The sequence below is a fragment of the Euleptes europaea genome, chromosome 4 (assembly GCF_029931775.1).
Source record: "Euleptes europaea isolate rEulEur1 chromosome 4, rEulEur1.hap1, whole genome shotgun sequence".
NCBI lineage: Eukaryota > Metazoa > Chordata > Lepidosauria > Squamata > Sphaerodactylidae > Euleptes > Euleptes europaea.
Window position 1 is genome coordinate 36,153,851 of NC_079315.1, and position 12,672 is coordinate 36,166,522.

At 42.7% G+C, this 12,672-nt stretch overlaps 1 protein-coding gene across 3 annotated transcripts in view; it reads right to left on the bottom strand.

Annotated features, from left to right (window-relative positions):
• FOCAD (focadhesin) overlaps positions 1–12,672 on the bottom strand; it is a 161,658-nt gene that overhangs the window by 14,980 nt on the left and 134,006 nt on the right. For all 3 annotated transcript variants that reach the window (XM_056848240.1, XM_056848241.1, XM_056848239.1), the window contains 6 exons: positions 12,161–12,232; positions 7,378–7,480; positions 6,828–6,908; positions 5,358–5,486; positions 4,070–4,185; positions 3,152–3,412 (listed from right to left, as the gene is read on the bottom strand). In XM_056848240.1, coding sequence (XP_056704218.1) covers positions 3,152–3,412; positions 4,070–4,185; positions 5,358–5,486; positions 6,828–6,908; positions 7,378–7,480; positions 12,161–12,232 — 762 coding nt within the window. The remainder of the gene's footprint in view (positions 1–3,151; positions 3,413–4,069; positions 4,186–5,357; positions 5,487–6,827; positions 6,909–7,377; positions 7,481–12,160; positions 12,233–12,672) is intronic.

The window sequence follows — 12,672 nt, forward strand, 5'->3', positions numbered from 1 at the left end:
TATATCTGTTCTTTCAAAACTGTTAAGCTTAACTTTGACAACTTATTGTGCCCCAGCCACTACGTCACTGGCAATCCATGTCCACTTCCAGGAATAATGGCCAGCTTTCTTTCCAAAGATGTGTTACAGGAAGAATTTAAAGGCCAGACAAAATATGGTAAGAAGTCCATGTATTTATTTATTGTATAAAGCAGAGGGAGCTTTAGCTGAGATGGGAAGGAAATGACTTGAAGCAATGGAGCATAACAAAGGTCTCCTTTCCCCCATGCTGTCTTTGAGTAAAAAATATAAACCTCCAAATATGATAAGTCAACAAGGAAGGCATATATGTGAATATATGCACGTGATTGCTGTGTCAAATCTAGTCAGGCATTTTCTGTTAATGTTGTTAGGCATGAAAATTAATAAGGGATGAGGCCTAGAGATAAGCAAATCTGGTAAATTCATGATAACAACTGCCCCAAGACTGCAGAGAAGATGAAACAGTAGTCTATTTGTTCCTTATAGTTAAATGATAGACTACTGGTGTAGATTCTCAAACTGCATGTTGGGGCAGCACTTGTGCGATGAGATGCACTCAAGTGTGCCTTGAAAAATTTAGCCCAGGGATGTCAAAGACACAGCCTGTGGGCCTTTGGGCCCTGTTATCCAGCCCCCTGAGCCGAGCCACCCCCTGCACCCCACCTAGTTAAAGTCCTTTTCGGGGGTTGAGGGTGTGTTTCAGTGGAAGGGGTTGGGTGATGATGAACTGTGCCTCCTATTGGAGCACAGTCACTGCATGGGAATGAGGCAGAGAAGTGGGAGTGAAGTTCTGTAGTGTGAGAGATCAGTAGGACAGGTTAGCAGGTCAGCTGCAGGGTGGGGTATCGGTGCCCCAGGAGGGAGCACTGCATTCAGCTCGGCAGGGCTTGCATGCTCCCAAGTCCACCTGTGTTCAGATTGGGGGGGGGGGCTTGCATGCTCCCAAGTCCAGGTGGATGTGGGAGCATGCAAGCCCCCAAGCCCCTCCAATATGAACACAGAGCCTGGGAGCCTGCAAGCCCCACCCATCTGCGTTCAAAATGGCACAGCTTGCATTCTCTCAAGTCCATCTTCAGAACTGTCAGGAGAACATTCATCAATAACACCAGAAGGGTGTGTTTTTTTAAAAAAAGAGTCTACTTCTACCATCTCAATTTTCAATCTTAGCGTGAAAGTTGGGCTCTTGACAAGGCAGTATGATTGCAGCAGTATTTCATGGAGAAGAGGGCTATTCATGGCCACCAGTAAAAATGGGTACTAGTAATGATGCATACATATTCCCTCTAGGATCAGAGGAGCATGTCGAATATATTAGGTGATGTAAAACACAGGCAGGATGGTGCTGCTGCAGTTATCTTGTTTGTGGGCTTCCTAGAGGCACCTGGTTGGCCACCGTGTGAACAGACTGCTGGACTTGATGGAACTTAGTCTGATCCAGCATTGCTTTTCTTATGTTCCCTGACTATCTTCTTCTGAGCTTATCAGAAAGATATACTGACAATAAATTTTGTAGTACTATCAGCAAACTGACAAAAACCATCCTGTGAGTGAATGAATGCTCCTTCTCTCTTTTCCTTGATGTAGAAAATGATCGATGAGCAGATCTAAGGTATTTATTTATTCATTTGATTTGGTACACGTGGTCCGTCCTAACCAAGTGACATTTATATCATATCCAGCCCTCCTAACAAATGAGTTCAACATCCCTGATTTAGCCACTATGTTGGGTGCATATGTTCTTTTTCCTCACTAATACAAAGGCAGAAACATCACCCTGAAGGAAGAATTCCTGGATGCAGACTTTGGCAAGTATGGTGGAATCCCAGAAACATCACCTGAAAGCTTTGGCCAAAGAAGTGGGTGAGACACAGGCCCAGCACCATAAACTGATTGCTGTGCAGCTGCAAAGAAGATATTTGGCTGTTGTGCAGACTTATTTGAACCCTCTTAAATGTCAAATGTGCGTCCCAATTTTACCTGAACACCCCACCCTGTGTCCCAAGTATCAAACACTTAGGAAACATGGAGTCAGACTCCATGGCCTTAGACCATTAAGTCTGCTGCTGTTTTTCAGAAGTAAAAATTAAACCACAATTCTTTCCTTCCAGTCTGCATCTGAAATTATAATCAGATGCATTCAATAGAGCAAACATATCTGGACAATGGCCCAGTCACCTTCCTTCTTGGTATCACTTAGTATGCTCCACTAGAAATGCAAGTCCCTAGAGCGACTTTGGTGGGGGGAGGGGTTGCTTGAATTCTTCAACAAAATCCATTTTATCTTGCTTATCTTTTACTTTGTGCTGCTTTTGTTGCTTTTATGAATTTCAGTAATGATTTTTTTTTACTCTCTTCTCATTGCATTTATGTTGCTGTATGGCACCTTGAACACTTTCCAAAGATTCAAGAAATATTAACTACTAGGTAATTAGCACACAATTTCTAAACCTCTTTGCCTTGGAGCACTTCTCCCATGGGGTCCCAAAGGGCATAAAAAAAAGAAGAACCAAAACGTTTTGTCCCTGTTTACTCTGGCTTGGATCTGTTGCAAAAGCAGTCTTCTGCTCCAGAGCACATTCCACCAGTATTAGGCACTTCCACTCATACCAGACTAGTGTCTTTCAAGGTGCCAAAAAGTGCCCGGCACTGGATGCACTGGGTCTGCAGCAGAGGACCACCTCTGCAAGGGACAAAGAAGACTGTAAGCAGAAAGCAGGCTTTGGCTTCAAGCCTCTCTGTGCTTCAGTTTCAACAGTGACCTCACCTATGTGTATGTTTGCTTTACTTTCAGCCAATGGAAAGGGTTCCTTGTTGCTGCAACAGAAACAACAGTTAGTTGTCTCTTTCAACTGTGTATAATCATCCAAGAAGCAGATTCCCTTCCTTGAGTTGATTTAAAATTAGTTCATACATATTTCAAAAAGAATAAGAAGCTGTGAGAGAACTCATTTAAGGTAATGTTATCTGGATAAGAAGCTGCATTCTGAATTTCACAATCAATGGTTTTTCTGTGTATTTCTGGCACAATACTATTCCCCTCTACCACTCCTTGAACCCAGCCACTCTTATCCTCCCCAAAGATGCCCTTTTCCAATACTGTGCTAATTCTCTAAATATTTACTTTCCTTACCCGAATCTCATTAGGCAAAAGCCCAAATATTCTCTCAACGGCCCTGCAGAGAAAGCTCCAGCTGCACTGGGCAGGGCTGGGAAGTTTCATGGCTTGGCTGAGTCCCTGCAAAATACTGCGGCAGTACTCCAGGTTTTCCAGGTAGTTCTCTGCTTCAAAATGCTGCACCATAAACACTTCCGTGAAAGCCTGCAGCTTGTCTTCCGCAACATATTTCATCCACAGCGGCAAAGAAGTAAAAAGGAATTTTTTGGTTTGCATCTGAGGACAAAGCAGAGGCTGTTAGGAGCCCTGAGGAATACTATGCTTAAACATACACAAGCATACACACAAACCCACCCACCCACAGAAACACACACACATTCCTCCTTTGAAAAGATGTCTGACACTTTTTGAGGATGACATGCCTACACATTTTTAGAAAAATCCAAAGTCTTGCCTGAGAATCACATCACAGAAATTAGAAAGTCAATATCCAATCCACATAGACCTGTGAAGTCTGGTGAACATCCAGCATGGTACAGTTGTTAGAGAGTTGGACTAGGATGTGGGAGACCCAAGCTGAAAATCCCCACACTGCCAAGGAAACTTGCTGGGGCACCCTGAGCCAGCCCCCCTCTCAGCCTACCCTACATCACAGGGATCTTACAAATGTAAAATGGAGGAAAAGGGGAATGGTGCAGTAAGCAGCTTTGGATCTCCTTTGGGAAAACAGTCGGGTATAAATACATACGTATCCACTGAAGAAGAAATCATGATTTTAAAGCGGTGGTGGTGGAGGCATACCGCTTCCTTGTATCTAAAAATTCTGCAGTTTCAGATTTTTCCTTTTGCAATCTGTAGACAAACTACAGATGGGGCAAAAAGAGAGACAGACATCTAGTACTAGCTTTTAAAAGCCTCAGACGTGGCACGTACATTTAGACTGTACACTAGAGGCGGCGCTACCCACATCCCCAAAAGCATTGCAGCATTCTGAGATGACGGGGACTGGGTCACAGCTATTTGAATGCACAGCTGCTGTATCTCTTCGCCTAAAAAAGTAAACAAAATGAAGATTGAAATCATTTAGGGTGAAAAGGGCACAGTAATACATGCTTGAACTTCTCATACTAAACTGAAAATAGGCAGCAATCTGCCCTGCTCCTTGGTATCATTATGAAAATCTTGTATAGTAGGAAGGAAGGGGGGAAAGTAGGCGTAAGCCCATCTCCTGGATACTCGCAGGCAAGGTGAGTGGGGTACAATGGGGGTGCACCACTACAGTCCCAACAGCCAAAGCAGTTAGGATCCCCTAGTTATAACAGCATTCCACTGCTATTCAATGTCTATATTATTAAGGAGGCTTACATCTCAATGGAATACAACTACTAGAAAATCCAAAATATAACTACAAACCACCAGGATCAAACCACAATATAAACCAAAATCCAACAGAACAAGGAACTGGAAGGTAACCCAAGGCAACTGCCAGCAGCAGTATCAGCTTCTAAATGCCTTCTCCAAAATTGTAGGTTGTATGGGAAGAACAATGGTGAGCCTCAGATGAGGCAACTGTGAAAAAGGCTCTGCCACCACCCGAACCTTTGGGGCAAAACCAGAGCTCTGTATAGCCAATAACTCATACAGCATTAATGTCTGTACTATGCCTTGTCTTCCCCCACTGTGTAAGCCCCACTCACAAACTGTCTGTAGTAGGGAGGGGAAGGTGATTGTAAGCCACTTTGAGACTTCTTAAAGGTAGAGAAAAGTGGGATATAAAAACCAACTCTTCTTCTTCTCCCCACCCACATGGGCTCACAGTAGAGAAACAGCAGCCCAGACTCCCAGACCTACATGTCACTGCAATGGACTTCCACCTCAAAACAGCAATGCTATTTCTCCTTTCGTAATTTCATCCTTCTTATTAAATGTATGATTCAGAGGCAAATTTTGCAGTGGTGAGGGGCAAGGAATACCTAACTAATCCTGATGATCCGGACATTGGTATTTGCAGATCATCACTGCTCAACCAGGAATTTTCTACTAGGCATAGGAATACATATTTCAGGAATTACCGGTAACTCATCAGACCAAATACCTATTAAGATTATGTAAGGATCCATTGCCACAGCAGAAACAGAGTTCTACAGGAAGACCTTGACCCCAACAACAGCATGAATATATATATATAATTCAACAGATTTTTTTAAAAATAAAAACTTACCAAAATTCAGTCGCATTAGAGGGGAAAGAACTGAGGCCCAGTTGACTGGTGGATACTGGTAGCTTTCTCCAGTTAATGCAATAGGCGCCAAGGCTACCTTTACCAAATGGGGAGGAAATAGTTCAGGGCCTAAAACAAAATAAAGAATTGCTTCGGTGTCATCACTAAAACCATCAAAAGGACCACCAGCAGTTTTTGGTGGCATTTTACTCTATACTAGCATTTCAAAATAGAACCAAAATAGAGTTTGAAGTCATTCCAGAGAGGTAGCCATGTTAAGTCTGTTGCAGCAAAAATACACAGGAGTATAGTTGGAGTGTAGTAAAACAGAACACTTAATCAAAGTGAAGGTTTTTGTAATTTTTTTTACAACAATCCAAAGAACACTAGTGCCCTAAGGGACAAAGATTACCGAACAATCAACCAAAAGCCCCACCCCCAAAGAAAAGTTATGTAACACTAAGAAGGGATGGCCTAATACATAAAGAGTTATTCATATTGGTGGACTGAGTTATTAACATGAAATGTCTTGTTGGAAGTTCTAGCAGGGGAGCGCAGCTATCGTATACCCTTGACCGAAGCACGGTACACTCCGTGTACTGAATTCACTCTCCTCTACTTAAAGACAGATGGATTCACATTCTAGCTGTATCTGAAGAAGTGAGCTGTGGCTCACAAAAGCTCATACCCTACCAGAAAATATTTTTGTTAGTCTTTAAGGTGCTACTGGACTCTTGCCCTTGTCTAATACACAGGAACAGTATAGAGTACTTACAGCCGTATTGGATCCTTGTACATTTCTGTTTACATGGTTTGTTGTTAAGCATATGTATGATGGAACTTTGATAAATGTGAATGAAATACATTGCTTAGTAAAGTTTTAAAAAACTGTGTGCGACTGTATAATATAATATTGATCATTAGCCATAGCAGCTGTTCCCTTTTTATGTCACAACCTCCAGGTATTAGCTAGAGATCTCCTGCTATTACAACTAATCAGGAGAGATCAGTTCACCTGGAGAAAATGGCTGCTTTGGCAATTGGACTCTTTGGCATTGAAGTCCCTCCCCTCCCCAAACACTGCCCTCTTAGGCTCTGCCCCCAAAACCTCCCACCGGTGGGGAAGAGGGATCTGGCAACCCTAATCTACTACGATTTAGGTATTATGAAGGCGAGAATCATAGGGCTCCTAATACCATATATTTGCTAAGATAATGTGTAGTTCTGGCCATAAAAGAATATAAAATGCTAGATAAATATAGTTTAGGGTTGGGGGAGTGGCCATGGCTTGCAAATGAATTTACAAGCTTTACATTACCAGCACATTATTGACAAGTCAGCGGCAGGAGTGTTGAAGAACGATAAATGAATCTGTGCTATGCTTTCAGTGACAACATGGCAAGGCCATGAGTCTCATTATTAATTCTGGAAAGTTAAAAAACATTCTCATTGTCATAGCTGCTGCTTTACCTTTCTTTCCACCATCAACAACAAAGTCAATAGCTGCCCTAAGAAAGCTCTTCTCAGGCAAGTAGCAAAAGTCTGGAGGAACTGTGAAGATAAGAAGGTAAAAAGACATTAAACACCAGGACAATAATTTGTCTCATGTTGTCTTGGAAATTTTAAATCCAAACCTTGGTGGTGTTCTTGGACAGCAGCTGGCTTTTCATGGACTAATGTATACACACTGTCTTATCCCCACACTTACAAGTTTCCACAATTCAGCCAAGACTGTCTGCTTATGAGGATCTTTGAGCTGTAATATTAAACTCTGACCCCAGTTTTTAAGGCCCTGCTTGCTGCTTTTACCATATTGTTATTCTGCAATTATAACATTTTAATTAATTTTAATGCATTCATTGTGTACATCTGAATGGTAATATCTTGTAAGGTCCTGTGTAAGCTTTTTTTGTAAAGACCCAGGGAAAAGCAGTCTAAATATATATAGTTTTGAATCACAGAACAGCCACAGTCAGGTTAATCTACAGAGACTTGAAACACACAGTGAAAGCTGGCTTACCAGAGACTCGGCTGTGAGTCGCAGACACACTGGAGAGATGCAGGTGTCCCAGAAGCCATGCTGCATTTGTCTGAAGGCCAATCACTCCAGAAAAGCTGATTATCTGCAGGAACAACCATCACATATGCACAAACATCATGGCTTCCTTAGTCTGGGCTAGCATCATTGAATATTGTATCAGGAAGAGGAATGCTACACAATTCATTTGCATTCTCCAAAACCAATCAGGGCATCCAAAACAGAGACACTTATTTATTTAGATAGTGGGACGCACAAAGGGCTTTCTTGGTCATGGCACCAAATTTTGAGATTTGGAACTCACCAAATTTTGGAATCGAATTTTGGAACTCAGCAAATTTTGGAACTCATCTGTTTCCCTCTATCAGTGTCTTCCACCAATAGGTGAAGACTTTTTTGTTTCACTTGGCATATCCCCAGCAATGGTTATTGGCCCTCCTCCCTGATTCTGGTGTTGTTTGTTTATGTGTTTTAATCGAATTATTTTATAATTTTAAATGTGGTCGGCCAAGGCCAAAAATACATCCCTATTTTGGAGGCTAGTTACTGATAGTAACTTCAAAAAGAATTCACCTTTAGATTCACATGTGGCTGCGGATAGGTGGGTCATATTTTTTCAGAGCTTTTATGACGACGTGCATCCTCTGGCCCCCTATAGCCCTGACCTGTCAAAGATTCCCTCCTGGCCGCCGGTCTCAGCAAATGAGGTTAAATACCTTATCAACCAACTAAAACAGGGCAAAGGCCCTGGATATGATGGTATCCCCCAGAGCTGCTTAAGGAGAATATAGATTGGTGGGCCCCCTTTCTAGCAGCACTGTTTACATTTATAGACTCTACTGGAAGAGTCCCTAAAGATTGGGGGCTGGCAATAGTTATCCCATTCTATAAAAAAGGTAGTAGGAAGGACCCGTCCAACTATAGGCCTATTAGTCTCCTAAGCGTTGTTAGCAAATTATATTCAAGACACTTGCTAGACAAATTAACTCTCTGGCTCGCCCAAGAGGATATTTTGGCAACAGAACAGGCAGGCTTTAGGGAAGGGAGAGCTACAGTAGAGCACTGCCTTGTCCTTCAATATCTTGCAGAGAAATACTCTAATAAGGGAAATTCCTCCTTATATGCGGCATTCATTGATTTCAGGGCAGCATTCGATTCGATCTCCAGACCTTTACTTTGGGACAAGCTTAAAGTCACAAACATAGACAAAAGGCTCCTGATGTTGCTGAGAGCCCTGCACGAACATACAGCACAGAGTCAGGTGTAATAGAGGAGGACATCTTACTGCCCCCATAAACACCTATAGAGGTGTTAGGCAGGGCTGTCTTCTCGCCCCCCAGCTTTTTGCCTATTATAAATAATCTAGTTAACACACTGAAAGCACCAGATTTGCATCCTCCTAACTGGTGGACAGGCATATTCATATACTGCTCTACGCCGATGATGCGGTAATTCTTTCAAGAACCCCAGTGGGTCTCAGGAGGGCGCTTATGGGAGTGGCAACGTTTTGCAAGAAAGAATGCCTGATGATCAACTACAATAAAACAAAAGTCATGGCCTTTGGTAGACGTCCTAAATATAGGAGGTGGAGCATTAATGGCCACAGGCTGGAACAGGTCACCCAATATAAATATCTCGGAACGACAATCCAGGCATCTGGATCCAAGTTGGCCCATAATACTCATGTAGCCAATTTTGGGGAAAGGTCAGCCCATTTGATAATCAATTTCCTCCGGACCAAAGGGGCACATTACATTCCAGCAGCACTCAAACTTTATCAGGCGAAAACCCTAGCACAAATGCTATATGGAACACAACTCGACTCTTCACTCTCTAGTCTTACTCCCATTGAACGTGTGCAATCTAAGTTCCTTAGAGCTGCCCTGCAATTGCCAAGATGTGTTCAAAATGCTCTGATCTGTTTAGAAACTGGCATGATGAAGGTGGAGGCAAGGATTGTCCTCGATCTCTTTACCCTGGCCAGATGTGCAGCCTTACCATCTGCTTTGCTTGAGGGGAAATATAAGAAGACACCCTGGGAAGAGAGATTCTGCCCCTGCAAATCAGGGGACTTAGAAACTGTTGAGCATGCCCTCCTGAACTGCAATTTCTATACATTACCCTGTTCAAAGTTTATTGAGCCCCTCTTATCGAGATTGAGACCTGACAGGGCAGGTGAAAGGTTTGAGATGCTCCTACAATGCTCCTACAAGGAGATGCTCCTTCAACCACTCTTCAGGTAGCGAAATTTTGTTTAGCAGCAGTGAAAATTTGTCGCCTTAGAACAGCGCAATTGACAGATGTGTCCCAGCTGTACCGTATATACTCGAGTATAAGCTGACCCAAATATAAGCCGAGGCACCTAATTTTACCACAAAAAACTGGGAAAACTTATTGACTCGAGTATAAGCCTAGGGTGGGAAATGCAGCAGCTACTGATAAATTTCAAAATAAAAATAATGACAGGCCACAGCTTAGTTCCATTAGCCAAACATGACAGAACGACTGTGAAATGGTTTTTTTCATTTCCTGTGGTTCTGAGTAAAATAGTTTTGTCTCCCAAACTTGCCACAGTTCTGTTGCTTGGAAGATCAAAGGTCATAGGTGTTTCATCCATATTCCCAATATCTCCCAGGTTATAGTTATGGATCCTTCTTTGTTTTATGATGACTGAATGGAATGACATCACTTTTTCATCAAGGTCTTTTGGCAACTTCTGTGAAATCTTTGTTCTTTGCTGCAAACATAGGGCAAACCTATTCATGAAGCGGGTACACCATCCTGCTGACGCAACAAAATTTTCAATGCCTGGTGCTTTTAATTTGTTGTCTTTAGCCATTTGAAGGGCACGTAAGCGAATTCCCATGTGTGTTACGCAGAAACCATTTTGACGACACTCCATAACCCATTTATGCAATTCAGTCTCTAGAGCCCCATATGAAGTTGTTAAACCACGTCGAACTTTTTTTGCCTTTGGAATTTTTTCCAAGTCAGCTTTCATTTTCCGCCACTCCCTCACTTGTTTTTCGTCAACACAAAATTCCCTACTTGCAATACTGTTATTGCTTTCTTCTGCTCTTGACACAACCTTAAGTTTGAAACCAGCTTCGTATGACCGGCGTTTTTGTTTTGGTCCAGGATTAGAAGTATTGGGATCCATTTGTAACAGGATTAAAAAAAAAGACTGAAAAAGAAGTGCTAATGCAACACATGCAGTAACAGTGCGTACACAACACGTGTATATTATGAGCCCTAACATGCGCTCCCCCGCCCCCAGCCACGCCCCCTCATCCTATGCAGTGCGCGCGCTCCCCCTCAGCCGCCATCTTGTCTCTTTTAAAAAATATTTAGAGAGCCATCACCATTTCATACCTCATGTCCTCTCTCTCACTCACAGAGACATCAGCAGACAGGGTAGCCCAGTCCCCCTTAATAACAGGCCCTCACTCACACAGAGTTATTGGGGTTGGGGGCTCAAACACTATTCCATTCGCACACCGCCACCATTTATCCCCATCCTATAATACATATACAGACGGAGATATATTAACGTGTATGTGTTGTGTTTCTTTCCCTGAGATATGCAACCCATAGGGTTAAACAAAACAAGAAGTTAACTTTTATTTATGGTATGAACGTAACGCTGAAGAAAGTAAGGTAGAAGTTACAATGTTTTGCTTCCAGTGAAATTTTGCACTGAGGTCCTATTCCTGCAATGGGGATCCTTTGGTCACAAATTGACTGTCTTCACCCCACTCTAAGCAGCTGTTCTCCACGGTTTCACTCAGTCAGACACCCTCTTTTCCCTCTCAACTCCCCAGCTGCCATCTCCCAACTTAACTGCCGTTTTCCAACTGTCTCTTCCCAATATTCCGCCAGCTCTTATTGGTCACTCTTGGGGAGAGGCAGGACCTAGCCTGCCCATCACAGTCACCTTTCGATATTCTGAAACATCACCACATGACAACCATTTCTAGTTAGAAAAAGTTGCTGGCTAAAGGCTTCAAACTCTGCTGAGCAGAGAAGTGGAAGAGCCATTTAAGCCAGAGAAAGGCACCTTAGGCTGGGGAAAAGCTACAGACTTTGCTGAGCAGACTGGTAGGATGCAGGCCTTTTTGGGTGATGGATACAGATAATTATTGTTCCATCCCCAAACCGGAAAAATGCATGCCCCCCTTGTCTTCGTCCCATGCTCATGGCTGTTAGGCGCTTACTCCTTTCATCAGAATGAGTGGGAAGATGGATTGCTGTCTGGTCAGAGCAAGCAGCCCTCAGAAGGCTAAAGAAAGAACTGTGGCAGCCTCTCCTGAGGCTGCTCTCTTAGATATTCTGGAAAAAGGAGGTTGAGGGGGGACATGATTGCTCTCTTTAAGTATGTGAAAGGCTGTCACTTAGAGGAGGGCAGGGAGCTTTTCCTGCTGGCAGCAGAGGATAGGACTCACAATAATGGGTAGAAATTACAGGTAGAAAGGTACTGGCTGGATATTAGGATTTTTTTTTAACAGTAAAGAGAAGTTCAGCAGTGGGATCAACTGCCTAGGGAGGTGTTGAGCTCCCCCTCTCTGGCAGTCTTTAAGCAGTAGCTGGATGAACACCTGTCAGGGGTGCTTTAGTCTGATCCTGCTTCGAGCAGTGGGTTGGACTAGATGACCAGTATGGCCCCTTCCAACTCTATGATTCTATTCTTTCATTGTATTAGAATGGCCCCTATTACGTCACCATGGGATTTCACAGCAGTGTGAAAAGGAAAACTGAAGACTCTCACCTGACTCAGGGTTCTGATGACTTCATTAAGTTTGCCTTGAAACTGAGAAGACTGGATAGCCTCAGATTTCAGCTGTCAAAGAAAGGGAGAAAAATTACCAAATGATGAGCAACTGAAGGTAACGCTAAAAAGTGAAGTGTTCGAGTAGCCACATTAGTATGAAAGACAGCCAGCCAGAGATGCAGAATATATTTGGAGATTTATAATATTCACATGAAGGTAAGAATTATTGTTTAATATTCTTGAAAACATTTTACAAAAAGCATTTAGTATCACACTGTGTTACAAACCATTGATTTTTTCCATACTAAAAACTTTATTCCTGCTTGGAAAATTCCCAAAGCAGTGATTTTTCGTGCTACTTTACAAGAAAAGTTATCCTGAAGTCATGTCTCTGCCCAATAAAATGAAAAGTCTTCTGCAGATTCATTCACTTTCCTTTCAGGAAGCTCAACCTAGCTTTGAAAGTCAGTATTCGACTTCTTGCACAGGAACCCTGAGCAGCTCAAATA